Source organism: Panthera leo, chromosome E2 (assembly GCF_018350215.1).
Source record: "Panthera leo isolate Ple1 chromosome E2, P.leo_Ple1_pat1.1, whole genome shotgun sequence".
Classification (NCBI taxonomy): Eukaryota; Metazoa; Chordata; class Mammalia; order Carnivora; family Felidae; genus Panthera; species Panthera leo.
In genome coordinates, this window is record NC_056693.1 from 7,700,260 (window position 1) to 7,725,785 (window position 25,526).

Consider the following 25,526-nt stretch of genomic DNA (forward strand, 5'->3'; position numbering starts at 1 on the left):
CTCCACCCTTCCCCCCCCTCCACCCTCTCGTCCCTCCCCTTTTCTCTCCCTGACCCATCCTCTGCTTTTTTTTCTCTCTCCCGTCTCTACCCCCTCTTCCTCTCCCTCTCCTCCTCTCTGCCCTCCCTCCCCTCTCTCCTCTCCCCCCTCCTTTCCTTCCCGGGCAGCCTCTCCCCCCCCCCACTCCCGGCGCCCTCCCTCCCCTCCCTCCCGCTCCCCCTCCATCATCAGTATTCCGCTCCCGTCTCCGCCGCTCTCGGCTGCTCGCGGTCGCTGCCGCACCGTCCGAGGCGGGGGCCGGGGCCGGGGCCGGGGCCTGGGGGGGTGGGGTGGGGGGAGAGCGGCGCCGGCGGCCCGAGGAGGGAGGAAGGAAGGAAGGAAGGCTGGAAGGAAGGAAGCAAGGAAAGAAAGAAGGAAAGAAAGGAAGGCAAGAAGGAAGGCGGGCGGCGGGCCGGCGGGCGAGGGCGCCGGGCCGGGCGGCAGGCGGGCGGGCGAGCGAGGAGGCAGAGCGGCCCCCCGAACCCCACCGCTACCGCTGCGGAAGCCCCCTCCCCATCCAGGAGCCGGGGAGGGGGGAGAACTCGAGAGACCCAGGCCCGGCCGCAGCCCCGCCCCCCGCGCCTCCCCGCAGCGGGCCTCGCACCCCAAATCCCTGTGCCTCATTGGGGGGGTCCTCCCCCCGCGGGCCGGGCATGCTGCCCCGGAGAAGGAGCCCCTTTCCTCGCTGTGAGTAGCTGCCGAGGGGCGCCGGGTGGGGGCGGGAGGCCGAACCGCGGAGGGTGGATGGGGGGCATTCTCTTAATTAGGGGACCGTGGTCTAAGGCCTCCTCCGGGATGGGGGGGGGGGTCGGCGGCAGAGGACAGTGGGCGGGGCCTGATGGAGAGCCGAAGCGGGTGGGGGAAGCAGTCGGGTGGGGGTTCTCCGGGCCGAGCGAGTTCTGTGTTGGGGGGTCGCCGCTGCCTTGGGGACGGGCGGGGGGTGGTGTACGTCCGGCAGTCGCTACGCGTATCCAGCTGCGGGGTTGAAGATGTAGGCTTGTGGGGGGGGCTCACCGGGTGTAGACCTGGGGCCCCCCTTTCTGGGGTGGGAGCCTGAGTTCTTCCCCCACCATTGCCCCTCCCACCCTCCACACCGCTGCTGCTTGGGGTGGGGGGGGGCACGCCAGTGATGGGGAAGGGGGAGAGGCGGGCACGGGGTTTCCTTGGTGACCGCGCCTGGCAGGAGCGGTTGCCTTGGCAACCAGGGAGAACCGGGGAGTTTGGGAAGTGAGAATGGGAAAGACGGAGGGGGTGACTGGGGAGCGAGACAACCCCCTCCCCAATCTTCAGCGCTTCTCTCTCTGGGGTCCCCCAACCCCTCCTGGTGGGCAGTGAAACCCCTGCCCCTCCCTTTTCCCAAAACCCCCTTCCTTGACCCCATTCTGCTTCGGGGCCTTCTATCCTTGGGCATGTGTCTCCACGGAACCACTACCTCCCTCCCACCGTCCTTAGCCCTCTCCTCTTGGGGACCACCCCTCCCCCCATTTGCTGGCTTTCCACTCTCACACCTGCTCTTCTCAGACCTAACTGCACCTTGCCTTCCTTTCAGGGTCTTCTCACCCCCATCTCTGACTCTCCCCCCCCAATATCCCCTCCCTTGACCTTCTCTCCAGGAGACCCCGACTTTAGCCCCTCTCTCCTCTAGCCCCACTCCCTACCCTGTTCCTCTCCGGAACCCTTGTCTTCTCCCCTGTCTGCTTCCGATCCTTGTATGGGGAGGCAGGGGGCTTCTCCCTAGCACTACCGCCAGCCTCTCTCTCGCTCACACCCATCTGTGTCTGGGACCGCCTTTTATGACCTTTCCTCACTCAGAGCCCCCCCCCCCCATCCCTGTTTCCTCACCTCGTGGGATCCCCAGCCCCCGACCCCCCAGTCCTGGAGCCCTCTTCTCTGAAATCTCTCTTTCCTGCCGATCGCCTACTTTCAACTTCTCATCAGTCCCGGAGCCCGAGGCCCAGGCTCTGTCCAGGGTTCCACCCAAGTTTGCAAGCCCCCACTTCCACGGGCTCCTCCCTTCTGTCCTGCCAGGGGCCCAACTGGTCTCTCTCCAGGGTCTGAGTCACCAGGCCCCCCGATGCCCCCTCGCCCACCCACCCCATCCCTTCCTCTCGGCCACTCCCATCTTGACCCTTCTCTCCCCGCCCCCACCTCTGCTGCTCTTCACGAGCACCCTCTCCTCCTCCCTGCCCTGCTCCCCGCAGCCTCAGGCCCGGTTCTCCCGTCGCCACTTTCTCAGGGTGGGGAAATCCCCTGGGGAGAGCCCAGCTGGGAAGGGGGAGGGGCAAGGGAGCCTCAGGGCTGCCCCACAGCCCCCTCCCCACCCCCCTCCCCAGCTGGGAGCTGCAGTCGAGCCTCCGCAGCGCCCCATTGCTATGCGCCTCACATCCCTAGTCCCGGCCGCGCAGCCGCCAGACAGGAACTCGGGCTCCAGCGGCAGCTGGGAGTAGCCGGAGTCGCTTCCCTCCTGGTCCAGGCAGCCGGCAGCATCCTCTCCCCCCTAAAAACTCCCCACTCCCCAGGACCTTGGCCAGCATCGGCCCCTCCCTCTTCCTGGAGCATCTTCTGTCTCCTGGCTCCTTCCAACCTGCATCTTGCAGCCTCCGCTTCCCGCCTTCCTCCTGCTCTTCGCTGGGTCCCCTCTAATCCCGGCCACCTGGCTGTCCACACAGCGGGCGCACTCAGAAAGGAGGGGCAGGGAATGAGGCAGCAGAGAGGCGCTGAGAGAGACCCTCCGACAAGGCAGAGAAGCGTGGGAGCCAGAGAGATAGAGGCACAGCCAGAGTGAGAGAAGACTCCCAAACACACACACACACACACACACACACACACACACACACACAATTAGGGTGCATCACCACCGAGCCAGACGTACACAGAGTTACTCACCTAATTTCTGAAAGAAAGCAAGAGTCAGACAGGGGAACCCACAACCATCCACACGCACAGAGGAGCAAGAGGCCTAGGCAGAGACACAGGGAGCCACAGACTCAGGGAGGGTGTGTGCAGACCCACAGAGCTGGCACGAAGGAGCCAGAGAACATTCCACCACCAGAGGTGCAGGGGGGATTAGAGGCACAGTGAACTGCGAGGGACCTGAACCAGCCATGGGCAGAGGGTGGGAGAGTGTGAGAAAGACACAGAGCCACGAGTGGGCAGAGGTGTGCGAGAGCACACACATACGCACGCACACACACACAGTTATTCACTGGCAGCCAGAGACCCGGTTACAAACAGGGCTGCGGTACCCAGAGTCAGCCAGAGGCCAGGAGAAAGACCCGGAGTCAAGTGCACGTACAGAGACACGCACAGCCCTTCACGCACAGAGACCCGGAGGGAGAGACAGAGGCAGCACCCTGTGGAGAACCATGCTGGCCAGAGAGGCCCTCAAACGCGGTCGCCTCATGAACTCACGTGCGCCAAGAGACACAAAGTGAGAGGCACAGAGGTGGCCTCGGAGCTCTGGGGATGTCACAGAGCTGCGCACACACAGTCAAGCCCAGAGCCCAGTGTGAGGGGCACAGGTGTGTGCTGACTGGAGCCGGCCATCACCCTTAATTCCACCCAGAGGCGGTTGGGGGAATGCCCTCCGCCTACCAGAGTCCGAGGGCTCCCAGGGGTCTCGAGGACAGCAGGATTAAACCATCGGGTGCCAGAGGACCACTGACACATCCCTCCAAGGTAGAGCCATGGCCAAGTGCAGGCGCGCAGGGACTCGTGCACAGTCACAGAGGCCTCAAGGGGAAAGGCAGGTCTTTGGGCAGAGGTGGGCAGAGGGGCAGGAGGCGGAGGGGAAGCACTGAACTCCTTCCGGCGCCCTGGCTCCATTCTCAGGCCACGGTCCCCATCTCTGTCTCCCTTCCTCCCCACTTCTCTCCACCATCCTGCCCCATCTTTCACGAACCTCCCCCACCTCTGTGGCCGGGCACCTGTCACTAGATGTTACCCGGACCTCCTGTGTCTATCAAGCCCATCTCCCACCGTCTCTCCCCTGGCTCTCCCCTGGGGCGACCCTCCTCGCCCTACAGCCCTACAGCCCAGTGTATGGGTCCACACAGATGAACTTATTCATCAGTATTTCTTTCTCAAAGCCCACCTGCTGTGAAACCTGCCTCTATTTCCCTGTAGGCTCTGCTCTCTGCTTCTCTGTGTCACTCTCCCTCACCCCCACCAGCCCGTAGGTTCCTCCCTGCCTCCTGCTCTGTCTTCCCTGCACTCACTCTCCCACATTCCTGAGCGCTTCTCCTGCGTCCTGTGGGCCCTGAGTGTTATTCCCCCCAGTGCTTTCCAAGTATTTAATGTGTTGTCAACTTTAAAAAAAAAAAATAGTGATTTCACGTAAAAATCCATTCTCATCATGAAAAAAAATTGTAGCTACGTGTGGTGACGGATGTCAACTAGACTTATTGTGGTAATCATTCCACAAATACTGAATCATTATGTTGTACACTTGAAACTCATACAATGTTATATGTCAATGACATTCCCCCCGCTCCAAATCCAGATTACCCGCTTCTTTTGAAACATTCCCCTTCTGGGTTAGCCATGGGCTGTGCTCAGGTGCCTGCTGGCCACCGCTCCCACTCTCTATTAACCTGCTGTATCCATCTGTCTTACCTGCCCGGCTCCATAGGCAGCTGAGCTCTCAAGCCTGGCTATTTTCTCTGGCCCCGGGCTTGGTTTTTGCCCTGTCACTCTCTCCACGCTGCTTCTCTCTGGTTTCTTTCCAAAATTGGAGCCCCCTTGGCCGGGAGCTTTGTCAGCCTGGCCTTCCTGCCTCATCATCCTCTGGGGCAGTTTTGCCCCAGCCCCCAGGCTCACCTGCCCCCTCCCTCCCGTGGAGGCAGAAACTCGCAAGACCACCAGGGTGCAGGGCGCACAGGAGCTCTCCACAGCCATGATCTGCTTGGGAAGCGCTGGCCCCTTGCAGCGTTCCCGAAGCCACCATGTGGCAGCCAGTCGAGGCTGGCTGACGCCGGGGCGGGCCACAGACCCCACGCTTGTCCCTTAGTGCAGGATGGCAGCACAGGCAGGGGTAGGTTTCCCTGTGTGTTGGAGGACGGGTGCACATTTGGGAGTTCATCCGGTCCAAGTGCGGGTCTCAGGGGACAGAGGGCCTGGTGATGGACCCGGGGCCCTGTTCTGGGAAGGGGAGGGGCTCAGTTTGGCCCCGCCTCCAGGTCAGGGTGCAGACAACGAGGTACCTTTTGGGCCATGACAGGGCTAGGGCCCAGCTTGAGTTACTCCACCATCACCCTTTGGGGTGTCAGGAGCATGGCTTTGTTTCCTCTCCTCGTCTCTTGAGTTTAGGACGCCTCCATCCTCACTGAGCAGAAGCCCCTTTACCTTCCCTTCCGGGTCCCTGAAAGTAAGGTGGCTCTGCCAGGCAGGGGGGTGGCAGGAGAGTAGGAAGAGCCCAAATGCCCCTCTGTTGCCTGGAAACCTACAGGCACAACCGTTGTCGTGGTAGGTGGAGGCCGAGGAGCTGCACTGGGGGCCCGGGAGATGGGCTGCTAGGGGACCCTGCAGTTCGCGGTCAGGCAGGAGTCCATCCCAGGGGACCACTGGGTCCCCAAGAAGGCTGCCAAGAGAAAGAATGCCCGGTCCGGCCTGCGGGTTGAGAAGCGTGTATAGGACCCAGAAGCAGGGGGAAGGGAGGCTGGGGCCAGCAGCCCAGGCCACCCCCTTCCTGTCTCAGCCCGCTAAGGCAGCCCTCTTCTCTTCCTGAAGCCCCCAGCCCACTCTCCTGCCCACAGAATTGACCTTAGGCCTTGGAGCTCTTGTTCCAAGCAGTGAGACAAAGGTCAGAGAGCGGTGCCAGCCCTGGCTGTCCTGAGGGGTAAACCCCAGGCGGTAAACACTGAGATGTGCCCTCCCCTTGCCTAGAACCTTCAAGCACAGGGCCCGAGATAAGAATGAAAAGAGCTGAAGTCCACGGAGAGCTTACCACGTGCCAGGCTCTGTGGCAGCCTGCGTGGCTGTTCTCCACTTGCCCTTCACGGAAGACCTCCAAGGGAGGCACGATCATCATCCCTAGTTGGGCATACAGGGAGACTGAGGCTCACAGAGAAGTCCCTCGCCCAATGTCAACAGCCAGAAGTGGCTTCGCTGGGGCTGCAAGCCCAGGCGTGGGCCACCCTCCGGATTGTCTCCCCCAGCTGAGACCACTGCTTTCCAGGGGGGTAAACTGAGACCCAGAGAGTGGAACTTGCTGGTCCATCAGGCCCTCCAAGTAGAAATTAGGATTGTTAATAATAATCAGATTGTTAATAACAGACTCATATCAGGTTATACTTTATTTTTTTGGTAATTTTATTTTAGAGAGAACGGGAACAGGGGAGAGGGGCAGAGGGAGAGAGAGAGAGAGAGAGAGAGAGAGAGAGAGAATCTTAAGCAGGCTCCATGCTCAGCACAGAGCCCGATGTAGGGCTCGATCCCTTGAACCATGAGAACATGACCTGAGCCGAAATCAAGAGTCAGATGCTCAACCGACTGAGCCCCCAGGTGCCCTGAAGGTTAGACTTTAAAAGAGACATTAAGGTTCCTGTAACTTAGGGCCTCCCCTCGTTTATGCCCTTGTAATGCCTCCAGGGGACAGGACCAACCGTCCCCGATTCTCACAGTGGGCTCTCCTCACCAGGTGTGGGAGGGTCCAATCCATGTCTAGCTGGTGGGGGTGGGGGGGCACGGATTCCTCAGGTGATTCGATGTCCGTCCCCCCCCCCCCCGCCTCCACTCCTCAATAAATGATCCGGCTGGAAATGCTGGATTTACATATGGGGAGCAGGGAGACTGAGTCACGGAATGAGAAAGAGGTTTGTTCTTCAGACCCAGTGAAAATAGCCTTAATATCACTGTCATTCAAGTGCCCAGCACCAGACATGTCACCATGAGCCCCCAGTAAGCTGGGTATCATTATCTCCGCAGACAGAGCCTGGTGGGGACAGGAGGGGGACCCCAACGAGCCAGTGGCAAGTCAGAGTTTGAACCCAAGTTTCCCTGATGCCAGTCTCTTTCCAGCTCTCCGTCGTCCTAGAGTGATGGTGTGGTGACACGGAGGAGGAGGGTCACAGTTAGAGAATAATTTTAGTGCGAGCTTCCTCTGTGCCAGGTACCACGCTGAACCCATCACAGGTATCGGACCAGAGTCTCCACCACCCCCGGAGGTAGATGAGCTATTTTCCCCATTTCACAGAGGAGCAAACTGAGGCCCCGAGAGGTGACATCCCCTCCCCAAGGCTACAGGGCTAGTCACTGCGGCAGTGGAGGTTCTAACGAGGGTCTGGCCCAGCCTGGAGCACACTCTTCCACAGAGCAGGGGGAAGGAGGAGGAGAGTTCGTGATTCATCCTGAAATGGAGCGCAGGGTGCTCCCAGACCAGCATCCCCAGGAAGTCCGGCCCCTGAGTCTCCCCACTCCTCCCCCACTCCCGTCAGAATCTGCACTACAAGATCCCAGGCGATCTGGACACGTGTGGATGTCCCAGAAACACTGCTCCAGTTCAAGTGCTTTCCCACTTTTTATTACTTTTAGTAGTACACACACATACACACATCCCTTTTTATAAAGTTAGTCACGCAGGGGCACCTGGGCGGCTCAATCGGTTAAGCATCTGACTCTTGATTTATGCTCAGGTCATGATCTCACGGTTCCTGGGATTGAGCCCCATGTAGGGTGCTGCACTGGCCGCATAGAGCCTGCTTGGGATTCTCTCTCCCTTTCTCTGTCCCTCCCCTGCCTGCGCGTGCACACATGGTCTCTCTCTCTCTTTCTCTCTCTCTCTCCAAATAAATAAACACAAAAAAAATAAAATTAGTTACACACATCCTGAGATAGAAAACAAATTGCAGAATTGCCCTTCCAGGGGCCAGCAAGGAGAGAAGGAGCCAGGGAGGCCACGGTCAAGGTGGCTCGCACTGCACCCCTCCCACCTGCAAACTCACCTCACACACCCCTGCCGGAGCCTTGGCGGTGACCTCTGTTTTGAAAAGTTCCAATACCAGGCCAGGCTCTAGCTCCCCCACCCCCCCACCCAGGCAGATTCAATTCAGCAGCGTTATACTGACCCCCACATCCCAGAGCTACACAGAATCGCACAGAGTGTACACAGAAGAGAGGGGGCCTGGAGGTCGCGCTTCAGCTGGGAGCCCGCCCGGGGCTGTGTGTTCGCGGGGGCCTCAGGCAGAGCCAGTTCCGTGCAGACCTGAGCTTCAGCCAGACACACACTGGGACAGCCACTCCAGCAGTCAGAACCACGTTCTCCAATACAGTAACCACTACAGCCACGTGTGGCCATTGACATTTAGATTAATTTAAATTAAATTAATTCAATTCCTCAGTCACACTCACCACTCAGTAGGCGCTCACCAGCCGCACGTGCTCGTGGCTACCATGTTGGACAGCACAGAAAGCGTTTCTTCCGTAGTCGCAGAGACTGCCACTGGGCAGCGACGCATCAGTTCCCAGAACATTCTCTGCCGGCTGGTAGACAGCTGCTGCTCTCAGGCCTTCATGCATCCCCCAAACCCGTGCCCTCCCAGTCCTTTGTCATAGGGTATCTTATTAATCCCCATTTCTCCGATGAGGAAATGGAGTGAGGAACGTTCCTAGCAGGAAACAGCAACGCAGAGATGGGAGCCGCGTTTTCCTTTCTCCATTTATCAGCCAGGTCTTGGGTCGCAGCTCACCCTTGCAGGTCACTTGCAAAGCGCCAGATCCTGCCCTGGGCCCCCTTGCCGGAGCCTCCCGCAGCCCCGCAGCCCCCAAGTGTCACCAACGGCCTGTGTTACAGAGGAGGGAGCGGGGGTGGGGGGGGGCAGAGGGATGGAGGGGCTGGCCCAGCGTCTCACGGCCGGGGACTGGTGGGGCCACCCAGGGCCTTCCATCACTGCTCCTGGAGCATCCCGGGCCCCTGGCATGAGCGGGCTCACCTCCTACTGGCAAAGACTGGGGTTGGGGGTCCTGTGTCTAGGGATCGCTCTATTTTCTGCCCCCATCTCCGACCTCCTCTGGTGCCCTGTCTCCTTTCCTGGCTCTCAGAATCTGACCCCACATCTGTAAGGAGAGTGCGGCTCCTCCCTCTGCCTCGCCTCCTAAATCTCCTCCAAGTTCCGCAGCTTTGGCTTTGGCGAATTTGCTGCATGCCTCCGTTCTCCCTCCTCTCCATACCCTCAACCCCAACCTCACCCTCTGCCCCTGGACCCCTGGTCCGGCTCCTCCCCAGCTTTCAGCTCCCCCGCCCCCCCACGCCCTGGTTTACTCAGAGAGGTCTTTCCAACCCAGAGCTGACTCGCCCCTCCCCTACCCCAACACCACCCCCCCCAGCACCCCTGCTTCTCAGCCTACTGTGGGGGTGGGGCGTCTTTGTAACTGAGCTGGGCTCTGTGTGGCTCCCTGACCCCCACCCGCCTCTCTGGCCCCCAGGCCTTGGCACCCTGGGGTCCTTTCATCACCTGCACACCTGTTGCTCCTGCTTCTGGTCTCAGCTTTGCGATCGCCTCCTCCCGACTCCCCTCCACCGGCCATGGGCCCATGGGCGGTGATTTGCCTAGACATTCCGGGAACCCCCACCTGTGCTCACAGGCTCCCCTCCGGCCTCCCCAGCCAGTGCCAGCAGGGGACCTGGCGGTAGGGGGTGCTCGCTGGCTCTTCTTGCCGAGGCTTTGTGGGGGCCCGCGTGTGGGCATTGGGGACGCAGCCGTGAGCAAGCCAGACAAACTCCCCGCCTGGGGAGCTCACCTTCTGGTGGGAGACGGACAATAATGGACAGAACAAATCGCTGTCTACAGGGTACCTTCTGGCCATCCGAGGGCTGGGGAGCAAAGGAAGTATGTCAGTGTAAGAGGTGGGGGCAGGGCAAGTCAAGGGCTGAGCCCCCACAAGCCTTTCCCAGGGTTCTGCTAGCTCAAAAGTTAGGGGACTGTCGATTCTCCGGGCTTTGGGGTTGCTTTTGTTTGAAAAGCCTTCAGGACAGGGACTGGCTCAGAGGGACACACATGTGAAGTTGTTTCATCCGTCCCCGAAGCCGGCTCTGCCCATACCCTCCCCCCCACCAACTTAACAGCTCCCAGCCTTGCGCATATGACAGGCATCCAGCGAGAGAAGTGTTCAGCTCTCTCTGGCTTTGATGTCTCTCCACCCTCCTGGCTCCAGGTTCCACTTCCGCCCCAGTCCCTCACAGTCGGGAAGTTCTTCTTTAGATCTAACCTCCATCCCTCTTGCTGCGATGGCAGTCAATTTCCTATCTTTTCTCTCACCTTCTGAACTCCCCCCAGAAAAATGAGTATGCCCGACAGGAACGTTCCCTGCCTCCCTTCTCTCCTCGCCCCACCTCCCCTGGGCCCCCGAGTTTCCGACCTGCCGTCTGCCCGAATCCTCTCAGGCACGGTGCCCGAGATCTCTCAGAGCTTGGTCTGGGGAGGATGGCGATGCTTCCCCTGGCCCGCACGTCCCTCTCGGGCTTCCTCTGCTCTCCTGCCCTTCTTGTAGTCTCTCACTCTCCCTGGCCCCTCGTGCACGGTCGTGTTTTGGTCTCTAGCCCCTGTCTTTGTTCCTCTGTCTTCCCATGTCTCTGCCCCTCTCTGCCTTGCGCCCCTCTTCTCTCTTTGGGGCCTCTTGCCTCTCTGGCTGTTTCATTCCTTCGACCAGGTAGGGGTGGAGAACAGGCAAGAGGCCTCCCCCCAGGGCACGTGATGACCTGGCCAGGTTCTGGGCCTTGGCTTCCAATGCCCGCTGTCCCACGGACAAGCTGTGTGACCGGCCATCGGCCAGTGTCTTCAGCCCTCCCGATCTGTTGCTCCAACTGTGAAATGGACACCAGAACAGGCCACGGGGAGAAGCCAGTGGCTGCAGGCGCGGGCAGTGCTTAGGCCAGCACCAGGCACGTTGTGGGTGCCCAGGAAACGCTTCCCATCGCTATTAGGATTGCACTGTGGGGAGCAAGGCGATCGCTGACAGCAGGTCATGTGACCCCTGGCAGCAGGGTGTGGACCAGGGGAGGTTTGTCTCATCCTATGCAGTGGGGATGAGACAGGCTTTGCAGGATGCTGACTATTGTTTAACATGTCCCCCCACCCTGAGAGACTTCCGTGGGACTGAGGTTGCTGTCCTGACAAGCTTTGGGGTCTCTGGGACCTGTTGGCTCTGGTGAGGCTGACCAGGGAGGGACCATTTCGTAGCCTTGCATGGCCTGGGGCAAGTGCCTTTGTCTTTCGGTGCCTCGGCTTTCCTATCTGTGAAATGGGGGTAGTAGCAGCGCCTCTCCGAGGGCCCAGGGGAGAACTGCGGTTATTGCCAAGTACAGAGCCCAGAACGGTGCCCCAGGAAATGCCAGGTACCTGACAGGCATCGACATCGTCAGTGGTGTCGGGACCGCTCAGACGTGTGCCCCAGGGCTTTGGGAACGTGCTCAGCAGGGGAAGGGTTGTCCTCACAGCATGACGGTTAGTGGGGTGCAGGAGCTGCCCTGGGGGCCTGCTGTTTGGGACTCTAGAGTGTGGTACCTGGGACCTCTCCATCCAGGTTGCGCCTTGGTGCGGCGCGGGCGTCAAACTGAAGGCAGTTGTGTTTGCATAGGGATGTGCTGCCTCTGCTGGGCGGGCCTCCTGGGATGGGCGGGGACCTCAGGCTCTGGGCCGCCTGAGGTGTGAGCTTGAGAGGTTGCAGCTGTTAAGAGTGTGTCCTGGGCTGGGTGCGGGTGGGTCTCCGTGCAACTGTAACGAGGCAAAGTGTTCAGTCCGTGAGGAGTATAGACTCACAGCCATGATAACTCGCTCATTCATTCCTCACTCAGTTTACTGAGCACCTAACGTGTGCCAGGCACCGTCATAAATACTGGGAACCAAACTGCCCACAACAGATGGAGTGCCTGCCCTTGGGGAGCTTACACTCAAGTGTGTGGGTTTGTAAGAGGCTAGATGGTGACGAATGTCATATAGAAAAGTACAAGAGTGAAGGTTCTGGAGACGGCTAGGGTGCTGTGATTTGAGGTCGTCAGGATGGTCTCCCCGGAGAAGGTAACACCTGAGCAAAGACCTGAGAGGAGGCAGGCCCAATCTGGGAGGCGGGGCGGTGGCGGGGGGGGGGGGGGGGGGGGGGGGGGGGGGAGGGCCTCTGGGATCCAGACAGGGAAGAGCAAGAGCAAAGGCCCTGAGGCAGAAATGTATGCAGCCTGTTCCAGAAACTGAGGAGGCTGGTGTGGCCTGAAGTCAGCGAGTGAGCAGGGGAGGAGACCAGAGCTGAAGCCAGAGAAGTGGCCCAGCCTGAGGAGAGGGGGCCTGGGAACCCAGGTGATGTCCCCTGCCCTTGCACCTAGTGAGACCACCTGAGTGAGGGGGTGAGGGGCTGTGGAACAGAGGAGGGCAGGGTCTGGAGGGCAGGTTGGATGTTGACAGGACCCCTCTGGCTGCCTGTGGGAACAGACTGGGAGGGAGGGCGGGACAGAAGCGGGGCACCAGTGAAGAAGGACTCTGATCTCAGGGGAGATGGCTTGGGGGCGAGGAGGAAAGGGGGTCAGATCTGCATGTGGGGCACAGGTAGAGCGTTTTCACTGAGGATCTAGCTAGCCAGCCCCCAACAGCCCTAGGAGGCTGATACTCTTGTTACCCCCCCCCCACCCCCCGCCCCATCTCCCAGCATTTCCTGCAGCTCAGAACCACGAAGTCACTGGCCTGAGGTCACACAGCAAGGGAAACAGTCCCCCTTGCTTCATGTGCCCTAATGCTGCCACTTACCTTGTGTGCCCTGCGGGTGCCCTGGGCTTTGAGTATGGAGGTGGCCTTTGGCGGCACCGACACCAGTGCTTGCACACAGTAGGGACTCAGAAAATATCTGCCGGCTGGCTGGCTGGCTGGGCGAATGGAAGAAACGCGAGCGGCTTCCCTGCCCATTTTGCAGAAGCGTATGGGGAGGCGGCTAGCGGGCCCTGGCTGAGGTCCGGGGGGAGAGAGCTGCATCTGGGGCCGGGTTTCTTTGTGGCACGAATGGGGGCCGGCCCTTGGCTGCAGGACTGGGTGACGAGGATGTTGGCCCAGGATCGCTGGTGTGTCAGTGGTGGGGGTAGGAGTAAATGGCCACGCGGCGTGGTGAGGGGCTCGGGGAGCTCCCCCGGGGGGGCCTGGAGGTACTAGCTCCTGAGGGGAGACTGTGCTAGGCTGTCTGTCCTTGGGCCTGGGGACAGGTGCAGGAGGGGTGGCTGTGGTCAGCGGTGGGGGGGGGGGTGGGGTCAGCCGTGGCCCAGCCTGGTTTTGCAGCCAGTCTGTGCCACGAGGCCGGGCTTGGCACAGCCCACACGCCCCCCCCCCTTCCCAGGGCAGCCGGCCGTCAACCTTCCTCCCCCCGCTTCCCCCCGACCTTCCCCTGCCGCCCAGAACCAATGGGTTAATTAGATAACGGAGCCTTTGATTAGCGGGGGAGGGGGAGGCCTCTCGGTGCAGGGAAGGGGGGCCGAGGAGGAGGGAGGAGAGGCGCCCTCCCGGTTCGGAAGGAGAGAAAGAAGGAGGGAGGGGGGTGGGGAGGGAGGGAGCTGAGGCACAGCTTGGCTCTGCACTGCCGTGTGACTAGAAATTGTAATCGCGGAGAAAGAGAGAGACAGACAGAGCCTGGCCGAGAGAGACCGAGACAGACGGACAGACAGACAGAGAATCTGACCCAGACGGGCTCCCCAACCTACGGAGAGGGTGATGGGGACAGAGCGAGAGTGAGGAGGACATGGAGGAGAAGGAGAGAGGGGGCCTGGTCGTCCCGAGGGAGGCGAGACAGTGAGGGGGAGCCCCGAAGAGGGGGCTGGGGCTGAGGAGGGACAAGGCCAGGGGGCCGGGAGAGAGGAGAAGGGGGCCGGGGTCGGTGGGGGGAGAGCAGAGCAGCCGGCGGTGGGGGGGGGGAGAGCGGAGGGAGGTAGCGGTGGGGGTGGGGGTAGGAAGCAAGAGGAGGCCAGCAGGGAGGAGGGGGAGGAGACCGCTGCAGTGGCCTGGACGGGCCTCCCCGGGGCGGGAAGGGCGACCGGCGAGGAGGGGGGGGCGCGGGGAGACCCAAGAAGCCCCTGCGCCCCCCCCCCCAGCCCGACCTCGAAGGAAGCCCTGGAGAACCGGGGAGGCAGAGCCCCCCCGCCGGCTGGAGGCATGTGGAGGGGGGGGCCTGGGGCCCAGGGAGAGGCCCAGCGGAAGCGGAGCCACCGGGGTGAGTGTCCCTCACTGTGGTTGGGTGGGGGGGACAAGGACAGAGATGGCTGAGGGCGAAGGAGGGAAGGGGCGGGAGGCCCAGCCGCCACCGCAGAAGCTGTGATGGGAGGGGGGGGAGGGATGCGGGCGGCTGCAGGAGAGATGGGGACAGATGCGGTAGAGACGCGCGGCTGCAGGCCTGGACCTGGGGCGAGTGCTGCAGCCGCAATTTCTGCCCTGGCTTCGAGGGTGTGGGCTGAGTCGTCGCCAGTCTTAGGAGGTGGGAAAGGGGATGGGGGTGCAGGACTAGGGCCAGCGGAGACCCCCCTGTCACACTCGGGAAGGGGAGACCCCGCTGCGCTCACATGACTCACAGATAGAGGCGCACACAGCCCCCAGCCCACCAGGTGGAAAAATGAGTCCAGGATTCAGACACAGAACCGACCCCTCCTCGTCTCTGTCTCTCAGGCTTTCTCGTCTCTGTCTCTGCGTCTCTCCGTCTAGCTCTGGCTCTCACACATGCATCCAGGCGCACAGACTACGCACATGCATTTTTATCGGAGTTAAAATGATCTTGGAAACTGCAGAAGGAGGAAGCGAATGTGTGTGTGTGTGTGTGTGTGTGTGTGTGCGCGCGCGTGTGTGTGTGCGCACGCGCGTGCGGGGTTGGGGCTGGTGGCCCCGTGTCCGTGGGTCTGAGAGTCGGCTGTCTGCGGTGTGCCCGGGTCTCTGCTGCTGGTGGGCATGTTTGTGCAGACCACTTCCGTCTCCCCCCCCCCCCCCCCCCCCCCCCCCCCCCCCCGCTAGCCGGGGGACTCGGGGCGGCCTGCTGATGTGGGTGCACGTGCATGTGCTCCAGACACTGCCTGGAAGGGAAGGGAAAGCCAGGGCCACCAGCCCCCTCTGCCACTCGCTGGCCGGCTCCACGCCGGGACGAGCCGTCCCCCTTCCAGCGCCTCAGTGTCCTCATCTGCAGATTGGGCGTCCTAACGGCTTCCTCCTACGGTTCCCGGGAGGCTTCCATGAGAACACTGTGTGCGCAGAGTCTGGGGCATAGAAAGGGCTAACCCGGAAGACCGGAGCTGTTATTATCGTTGCCGTTCTCACCGTCGCTGTTGTTACGATTGGCCCGTCCCCCCTTTGTCTTGCCCTGACCCCACCCCGCCCGTTGCCCACCCCAGAGTTCGAGCACAGGGTCTCTGGCCCCCAGCCCCCTCCCCACCGACCGCCCCGACACCATCCCCGGCAGCTGCTGGCACGGAGCCACCAGGCGCTGCCTTGGCCCTGGGCACCTGCAATCCCACGGCCTCCCGCCTGTGCTGCCATACCAGGCCCCCGCGGCCCCCTCCTCCCCCTTGCCTTCTCCAGTCTGCTCCCAGCCTCTCCTGCCCACACTTCACCTCAACAGGTGCCTTGTCTGGCACTTACCTTCTTGAAGTTCCTCCTCTGAGTCTAACTCAAGTCTCTCTGGCTGCTGAGAGGCCACCCCCGGCCCCTGACGGGGTGACAGGAGTCTGAGGGGCGGCGGGCCCAGTGTGGGGGGCGTTTGGTGCTGGGCACCCGGCCTCTTTGCAAAGGCTCCTGGGTAGGGAGTGGGGTGAGGGGACAGGAGGTCGCGCCGGAGGCAAGGGGGCCTAGACGGCCACTGTGACGGAAGCCAGACTCCAGACCACCACCCAGGCTTCCAGACCCGGCACTTCATCCTTTCTCTGGCACTTCATCTCGTCTCTCTTCCTCTCCCTCCATCTCTGCCTCTTTGTCTCCATCTCTGAAACCATGCCTAGAACCAGGGTTTGGACCTGACATCTCCGTTACTGGCCAAGCGCCTGGGGCAGCCGTTCTCTCCCCACCTCACCCTTGCCTCGGTTGTCCGTTCTGCGAAATGGGCACAATCTTCCAGTCGGGGAAGGACGTGAGACAGTGCAGGGAGGGCAGGGCTAGCGCCATTCTTTGCCTCCCTCAGGGGGTGGGTCGGCCCCCCACGGGGCGGGGGGGAGCCCTGCTCTCCGGGTCCTGAGTAGACCAGGGAGGTGACGGTGGCAGCAGTGGCTGAGAGCTGCCTGGGGGTTGGGGAGCAGGTGGGCCAACGGGGTCCTTGTCCCTCACTGAGCTTCTCCCTCTCTCCCCCCCACCCCGACAGCCCCCCGGCGCCCACGCGGAGCATGAACATTGAGGATGGCGTGCGCCCGCAGCTCCCCGTGCCCCCCACTGCCGCCCGGTAGGATGTCCTGGCCCCATGGGGCCCTGCTCTTCCTCTGGCTCTTCTCCCCACCCCTGGGGGCCGGCGGGGGCGGCGTGGCCATGACATTGGCCGCCGGAGGGGGCTCCCCGCCGGCTACCTCCTGCCCCGCGGCCTGCTCCTGCAGCAACCAGGCCAGCCGGGTGATCTGCACGCGGAGAGAGCTGGCCGAGGTCCCCGCCAGCATCCCTGTCAACACGCGGTACCTGAACCTGCAGGAGAATGGCATCCAGGTGAGCTGGGCCGGCATCCGGTGGGGTGGGGGAGGGGGGACACACAGCCGTGGAGGGTAGTGGCGCTGCACAGGTGGTGGCCAGTTCCTCTTCCTCGAGGTGGCGAAGGCCTTCTGGGCGTCCCCTCCAGCTCCTCACGGCCGTCCCTGTGGCACTTAGGAGATACTGTTTGCATCCTATTAACTTGAGCTAAGGCTGCCCGGGTTTTCTCTGACGAGAAAACACCTCTGTGCCAGTGCGTTGGGGCTCAGAGGCACGGCCACCTGCCTGCCTCCGCCAGCACAGGACAGGCAAGCCCTCGGCCTGCCCTTGGAGTCACAGGTGGGCAAAGCGACCCTTGCTCGAGGCCTCCGTGCCTTCTGCGCCGCTACACCTGCTGCGTGGCCTCGGGCTCATGTGGTCTCTGCGCCTCCGTTTCTTCGTCTGCAAAATGGGGATGCTAAGACCTCCTGCCCCGGGGGAGTTGGGTGACGGCTGATGGGTTTCAGACTTGCCAGGGACTTAGAATCTTCTGGCACCTGGCGAGCACTCCTTTGCCGTGCGGTGTGGGGCTCATGTGCCCACTTCCCGGAGGTGGCGTGACATTTGGAGACCTGAGCACTCCCGTGGGCCTCGTCTCCTGTCCAAGCGCGTGGCTGGTGCCTGGACGGGGCAGGTGCCATCCGGTTAATTGTGACTGTGGCTAAGATGGGGTATAAATGATGCCTCGAGGGCAGAGCTGTGCATTTTTAAAGCAGGGTCTCTCCTTCTCTACTCTGTTGACGTTTGGGGCCCAATCGTCTTTGGTTGTGGGGACCTCCTATGTGCTGTAGGGTGCTGAGCAGTAACCCTGGCCACCAGACGCCAGCAGCACCTCGCCCCTGGTGCCCAAATGTCTCCAAATGTTGCCAGATACTGAAGGGGGGGGGGATCTCCCTAGTTGAGAGCCACTATTTTTTTTTTAAGTTTTTAAATGTTACTTTTGAGAGAGAGAGTTCAAGTGAGGGAGGGGCAGAGAGAGAGGGAGACGCAGAATCCGAAGCAGGCTCCAGGCTCCGAGCTGTCAGCCCTGAGCCCGACGCGGGGTTCGAACCCACCAACCTTGAGATCATGACCTGAGCCGAAGTCGGGCGCTTAACCTACTGAGCCACCCAGCCGCCCCGAGAACCACCATTTTATTTTTTTTTTTTTAATTTTTTTTTTTCAACGTTTTTTTTATTTATTTTTGGGACAGAGAGAGACAGAGCATGAACGGGGGAGGGGCAGAGAGAGAGGGAGACACAGAATCGGAAACAGGCTCCAGGCTCCGAGCCATCGGCTCAGAGCCCGACGCGGGGCTCGAACTCACGGACCGCGAGATCGTGACCTGGCTGAAGTCGGAGGCTTAACCGACTGCGCCACCCAGGCGCCCCTCGAGAACCACCATTTTAAAGGCACAGGGTCGGTACCGCACACCACGCAAGCCTTCCCCGACCCCAGCCCATAAAGCTAGGAGAGAAGACGGCTCGCGTGTGACGTCCCAGGCCCCTGGAAGCTAAGGTTCCCCTCCGCCATGGCACTTCCCTATCTGTCCCTAGGAGGGGAAGGGGTCAGTGGCACCCATCTCACTGTCCCGGAGAGCCTGGGGACAGGGCTCCCCTCTGCAGAAGACAGAGGGGATCTTTCAGGGGCGCAGCACCAAGGGCACTACTGCCCAAGTCGAGAAGGCTATCCTGGTGGCCGCACGGCAAGGACCAGTGAAGCCAGTGTTGGGGTCAGGATCGTGTCCTCCAGCTCGGCCCCACCTCCTCAACAGGGTGCCTTCTGTAGAGTGCGCTGGGAGTCTAACCTGCATCCTCAGGCTGGAGTCCCTGCTGACCTGCCCCTGACTCCTGTCAGGGGGCCGACACCCTCACTTCCTTCTCGCCCTTGTTCCCTGGACTCTGCCGCCCCGGTTCCGGCCTTTCTTTACTCACGTGACGTTCCACACGTGTTGCCACCAGCTCCGAGCCAAGCCCTGATTTAGGTACTGACACTGACGGAAGGGCAGGGCCCTCCCCTTGTGTACGTATAAGGGAAGAGACTGTAAAACGAACGGGATGGCGAGTTGGGCTGGGACAACTGCATTCTGGGGAATGGAAGTCGGAGGGGAGACGTTAGCGCATCAGGAAGTACGTGCGATGAGGGGCCGCTGAGTGCGCCCCACCAGCAGCCCCAGGCCGCGGCAGTGACCCTGCAGTAGAACTGGGCCATTTTCTCTTTGGGGAGCAGTGCGTTTGCCGGCACGGGGCTCCGCCCACAGACTTGTGGCTGCCCGCAGGCGCACAACGGCCCGAGCAGTGCTCCCCTGGCACCGCCAGCCCCTACTCTCAGGCCCAGTCCCTCCTCCCAGTGGCCCCCAAGGGGTGCTGGCCTCTGCCTGAAACCCACTGAAGCCTCCTGGCCTCAGGAGTGAAATCCAGCCTCTATATTGTGACAGCCGAGTCCCACACAGCTGGGCCTGGCCTGCCGGCCCCTACGATTGCCGCCAGTTGCCCTCCCATTTCACCCCTCCGTCCAAATATGCCTCTCTGTGGCCCCTGGGTCCCCCAGCCTAGCCTTCCTTCGCCGCCTTCCAGTCTGGGCCCGTGGACTCCCCCCGCCCCCACCTCCAGACATCCCTGCCCTTACCCAGGACGCTTGTGTTTGCTAAATATCTCTTGGTTGTCTTCTGCGTGGGAGGCGTGGTCCAGTCACTCCAGATACATCAGTGAGCGAAACAGACAACCTGTCCTACCTACCCCAGCCCGCATTCTAGACTTCGGCATGATAAGTAAATGGCATGTGTTAAACATGCTGAGGGCTGTGGGAAAAGGAAATAGATGGGGGCTGGGGACGGTGGGTGCAGGAGGAGGAGGGGTGACTGGCTGCAGCTTTAAAGACAGGAGGTCCAGGTGGCCTAGTGGAGAAGGTGACATCTGAGCAAACGTTTGGAGGACGTGAAGGTGGAATCTCATGGAAGGGCATTCCAGGCAGAGGACAGCAAATGCAAAGGCCCTGGGGTAGGATCCTGCCTGGTGTGTGGGAGGAACAGCAACAAGCAGGTGTGACCGGAGCACAGTGAGCCAGGAGAGAGGGTGGGAGGTGAGGGCCGATCCCGCAGGGCCGCAGGGCCTCTTGGCCTCATGGTGAGGACGTGGGCTCTTCTCAGAATGAGCCAGGAGCCGGGGGAAGCTCTGAGCAGAGGGCAGACGGGCTGCTGACTTGGGTCTCCCCGGCTGAGGTGCAGGGAGGCCCATACGGCACGTGGATCCTGCGCCAGGGGGGCTGGGTTTGAATCCCGGATCTGCTGTCTCCTTGCTGGTGCAGAGTTCTGGTGAGAAATGCCGGGGGCTCGGCTGGGACCAGGCTGCTTGCGGTGGAGGTGGTGAGAAGTCGGCCGGTTCTGGGCGTGTTTTGAAGGTGGAGACACCAGGACGTTCCAGCAGAGCGGGTGTGGGAAGAGGCAAGAGAGGATGGTTTTCTTTTGGGGTTGAGCTGGCCCCTTTGCCTGGGCCTGTTTGCTGGCGCGTCTGTCACCCCATCTCGTGGGGCCACTGGCCTCCAGACGTTTGACCCACATCTCTGTCCGGGTGTGCACTTGAGCCCCATGGACGTGAGTGAACTTCTTTATAAGTCACGCACGGGTCTGCTGCAGCCACGCGGCGTGCACAGTGCTAAACACACACAAAAGTGGGCATGTTTCATCCCTGGGGGTTCTGGCACCCCCACCCCAGAGGCTTCTGTCCCCCCGCAAACTGCATGTTCCCCCAGGGTGGAAAGAGTGCTGTCCACGAGAGCAGGTGCTTGTGAACGTTCAGTCAGACTGGCCTCCCTTCGTGGGCACCTTGCAGGTGGCAGGAGTGGGGCTGCCGAGGGAGCCAGTGGAGGAGCTTGGGAATGTAACTGTAGGAAAAAAAAAAAAAAGTTTATTTATTTATTTTGAGAGAGCGCGCACACACGAGAAGGAGAGAGGGAGACAGAGAACCCCCAGCTCTGCTAGCACAGAGCCCGACGTGGGGCTCGATCCCACAAACCATGAGATTATGACCTGAGCCGATATCAAGAGTCAGATGCTTAACCGACTGAGCCATCCAGGCACCCCGAGAAAGTAACTTTTTCATTATCCAGTTAAAAAGAAAAAGAAAAAGAAAAAAAATTACCCCTAGTCCCACCACCTAGATATAAATAACTACTGTTTACATTTTGTTTTTAAAGGCTTCCTGGCTCTTTTTTGAGCCTATACAAATTGACTTTTAAATTATTTATTACAGAATGAATGCAAATTAATTTAGAAAACCTAGAATATATACCTAAGTAAAAACACAGGGACAAAAGCCAAGCGTAATTCGACACTCACAGGTAACTCCCATTAGCATTTAGTGTCTTTCTGGCCAGTGCCCTGGTAGGGGGGGTTGGTAAAGGGATTTCTTTTTTTTTTTTTTTTTTTTACTTTTTTGAGAAAAAAAATGAAATCACACCATTTGATATCAGTTTGTAGCTGACTTTCGACACCTGAGAGCGTAGCATGAACACCTTTCTCCCTGACACTAATGCTCGTCCAAAATATCAGTTTTAATCACTGTGTAGGATTCTGGCCATCCCGTTACTTAACTAGTCCGTTCTTCTCTCCAGTGTTTTCACTGATACAGACAGCGCTGTGGTCAACAACCTCCGTGCTCAGTCTTGGGAACTTTCCGGATTCTGCCCTTGGGAGAAATTCCTAGAAGTAGAATCTCGGAGTCAGAGGGACGATCATAGAGGCACTGCCCTGCAAGCCCTATGTGTCCTGCTCGTGGTGGCTGGTACTTCCCCAAACATGCAGGGGACTGTGCGTGCGCGCGCACACACACACACACACACACACGCAGCCTGACACCAAAGCGCCGTAGAAATGGCCTGAGTTCCGGGGATTTGAGAGCCTCCCTGTCCTGTCCGTGGTCACTTGCTTGTCATCTGGCTCTGCACAGACGATGACTCCCTGAAGGGGGTCTTCACCCTGCTCCCTGCTGGACCCCCAGCACCGAGAACAGAGCCTGGTACACAGCAGGTGCATAGCAGATAGTTGTCTATGAATGGAAGGTCGGCTGGCTCCCGAGCAAAAGCTTCCGTCTAGAACAGTGGTGTCCATCTCTGGAGAGGGTTCAAATGCCCTCCTGGGACACGACAGGGCCAGCAGGTGGTGGAAATGGTTGTTTTAATGGCCTTTGCAAGCAAAATAATTTTTAAATATCAGCAGCCTTCCATGGGCCCCCAAATCGTTTCTGAGACTGGACAGGGGCGCGAAAGCCCGAGCCTGTGGAGTCACCTTCTAGGCAGAGGCCTAGAGACGCCCCTTCCCCCTGACCTCCCAGCCCTGACAGCCCTGAGGCCACATGCCCCAGGGACCCCACACAGCTCCCACCTGGGCCGGGCCTACTCCTCCTCTCCTCGGCTGGCTCTGTTCCCCTCCTCCCCAGAGCCAGTCATCCTAATGTGTTTACTGTGGATCTTTCTGCTTGTGTGTGTTCTTGCAAAATGCTTATTGTGTGCATGTATTTTTAATTTATGTAGATGAAGCTGCATTATAGATGGCTTTCTTTGTCTTACTGTTTTCACTCAGCCCGGGGTGTTTTAAGAGCCATCCACATCAGGGTGTGTGCGCGCGCGTGTCCACCCACTGCAGAATTCTCCTTGGTGGGTGCCCCCCCACCTCCTGCCCCCCCCACCTCTGAATCAGGACAGACACCCAGGAGGCTTGGAGCTGCCTCCACCACAAAATCCCCCTCAGGACCCCTTTGGGAGCCTCGTGGTAACATCTTTGGGGAACTCTCTGGATCCGACTTCACGCGTGGGCTTAACCAGGGTCCCTCGGGGTCCACCGGGAGGTCGTGTGGGCAGTGTGTGAAGGTGCTCTGCAAGGACGTGTGCTTCTGGCCTAAGAAACCCATCTACCCACCGGAAAGAAGTGCTCAGAGGTGCTTCAGAGAGAGGTTGAAGGATGGCCCAAGGGGGCCAAAGTGTAGAACAGAAGCCGCCTCAGTTCTTGGTAATCAGGGCATTGGTCAAGTGAATTGGGGCGCATTCTTACAACAGAGTGTTACTTGAATATTTAAAACAGAGTTTCGAAGAATATCAAAGGACACAGGGAAGTGCTTAGAATGTAACACTGAGCTTTCAAAGGATGCAAGCAGGACGTCCAGTTTGTTTTAAAACTGCCCTGAAAGGAGGGGGGGTCTGGGTGGCTCAGTCGATTGAGCTTCCGACTTCAGCTCAGGTCATGATCTCGAGGGTTTGTGAGTTCAAGGCCCGCATCAGCATTCTGCGCTGACAACTCAGAGGCTGGAGCCAGCTTTAGATTCTGTGTCTCCCTCTCTGCCCCTCTCCTGCTGTGCTCTCTCTCTCTTTCTCAAAAATAAATAAGTAAACTTTAAACATAATAATAAAATAATAAAACTGTCCTGAAAGCAAACACAAAATGCAGGGACCACCCAGAAACGTTGGCCCCGCCTTTCCCATCACACTAGCATTATGGAGGATAATTGCATTTCTTCTGTTCGCTTTCTTCAGTTGCTAAATTTTCTTCAGTGAGGGCACCTAGTGCTTTTTGTTATCAAGAAAAATTCTACTTAAATATATAATATGTACAAAATGGTATACAAGCTGAAGGCAACAGTCTGTGGTGGGATTCGCTCACCTGTCCCTGGAAAAGGGAGCAGAAACCCAAATCTGCGGAGCGTTTACCCTGAGCCGGGGGACTGGGAGTGCTCTCCCTTCCCCAGGCCTCTTCGTTCTCACAAGGACAGGATTGTTTGTCCCATTTGACAGATGGAAAATGGGACAGCCCCTCCCCTGACTTCTAACAGCCAGAATAGTGCATCTACACCATCTACACCATCTACACGGCTGCCCCCCCAGCTGCTGTTTGTGCCTCTCGGCCGCCTGGTCTCCTCGTCGTTCTCCTGTAGCCCGGCGCTCCCTCCTTTTCCTTCTTTATTGTTGGGTAATATTCTGTCCGATGAAGTTACCGCGATCTCTTGATCCATTTCCTCTGGATGGGCATTCGGACCGTTTCCAATTTGGGGGCGGTCCCTACTCCACCTGACCTTCGACATAGAATCTTTTCGAGCCGGGGAGGGTGTAGTGGAGTCCCTCCTCCCCATTCATGCCGTGGAGAGTGGCCTGTGCGCTCCAGGCCGGAGCAGGAATGGGACTGTCAGCGAGCCGGCTCCAGGAAGGACAGCACGAGCCACATGTCACAAGTGGCGGAGTCCGACGCCATCGAGCTCAGGCCCCCAGGTGCTCCACCTGTTACCTTCTCTGACTGAGATAGCGCCCTTCAGGACATGGCCCCTGCCTCCGGCCTCCTGCATCCCTGGGCCCCTTCACACTGGACGTTCCCTCTTTCTGGAATGTTCTTCCACTCTCCTCTACATCTACTTAGCACCAGCGCTTAACAGTTGTGGAGACAGTTGAGGCTTCACTCACAACTCTTCCTCGGGCACATTGTCAAACCTGTCTGGGCCTCAGTTTTGTCATCTGTGAAACGGGGTAACAACAGCCCTTCCGTCATAGAGCCGCTGAGAAATTCAATGCTTTCATTCTTTGGACAAGCAGGTATTGAACGCCACTGCATTCTAGGTGCTCCCGGATGCCCTGGGGACACGGCGTCACGTGGGGGCAGTGCATTCGCATGCGGACTTAGGGTGGGAGAGGACCCTGGTGAGGGGCCAGGAGCTGAGCAGCTCTAGCAAGGATTGACAGTGAGATCTTTGTCACGGTCGGCCTCGTCTTTCTTGACTCAACCCCAGAGGCGCCTTCCCCGAGCCCCCAGTCAGGTCAAGGCCCCCCAGTCCCCGCGGCACCCCAAATTCATTGATCGTACTTGTGCACACTTGTTCACGGCACCACTGGCCCAAAATGCAACCGTTACATGAACCAATCAGAGGGCGTCTCGCCATCTTGCAGAGTCTTGTGGCCTCGGAGTCTCATGAGAGCCCCAGGAGAGGGACAGGTGGGGATCCCCATTTTTCAGTTGAGTAGACTGAGGCCTGAGAGACAGGAGACCCACATCTCCCCCTCTATTACTCAGGTTGCCTCTCTGAGCCCACCTCCCGCTTGGGAGGGTGGGAGTAGGGGTGTGTGTGCAGCCTCCCAGCAATGCTCCGAGCTCTGTCCACAACTACCCTGTAAGTCCTGTTCTCCCCATTTCACGGACCAGCAAGACTGTGGTGCAGGCAGTGAGACCCTTGTGCAAAAAGCCGCAGTTGGGGGGTAGAGTTGGGACTTAGCCCAGGCCGACTGGCTATAGAATTTGATTTTTCCAACACTAATTTCCTGATGTTTCCTAATTCGTAGCTGGCTGCGCTCTGTGTAGTCCTGGCGCCTCAGGCTCAAAGCTAAGTCAGTCCTGATGCGGTCCACAAAGCCAGCTCCTGCTCTGGCCTTGTCCTTGCTCATCAGGACACCTGCCCCAGCTTCCTCCTAGCCTCCCGTGCACTGCCGCCCCCCCCACACCCGCCGCCCCAGTGAGAGTCGCCATGCCATCCCTTGACCTTAAGACGGACAGTGCTCCCCTTGCTGCAAGGACCCTTCGCCAGCCAGCCTGTCCCTGTCCCAGCCACACCACACTCAGGGGTGCCCTCTGCTGGACCCAGACACCGCCCCAGCCCTGCCCTTCCAGCCCTTCCGAAAACACACCTCACCTCTGAAGGGCCAGAGTCACATTCCGCACTTGCCTGGAACCAGGCACACTTCCTCGTGGACCCCAGACACTGAGAATTTAATCCTTACAACACCGGGCACGCGCTCTCCTCCCCACGTGGAAGCAGGCTGCAAGCTGCTCCCCGAACGCCTGTCCCTTCTGCGTCTGATTGGCCCCGGTCTGTCAGTCCGCAGCACCCAGCT

The 25,526-nt window shown here is 59.8% G+C and overlaps 1 protein-coding gene across 3 annotated transcripts in view; it reads left to right on the forward strand.

The window, feature by feature from the left end:
* The window catches only part of LRRC4B (leucine rich repeat containing 4B), a 62,904-nt gene that overhangs the window by 22,386 nt on the left and 14,992 nt on the right, over positions 1–25,526 (forward strand). The window contains exons 1-2 of one of the 3 annotated variants that reach the window (XM_042919673.1): positions 673–726; positions 16,333–16,664. In XM_042919673.1, the coding sequence (XP_042775607.1) occupies positions 16,368–16,664 (297 nt within the window). In that variant the 5' untranslated portion in view covers positions 673–726; positions 16,333–16,367. Of the gene's footprint in view, positions 1–672; positions 727–14,137; positions 14,212–16,332; positions 16,665–25,526 lie in introns of those variants that run through there. The other 2 variants (XM_042919672.1, XM_042919670.1) reach the window with 2 other exon arrangements.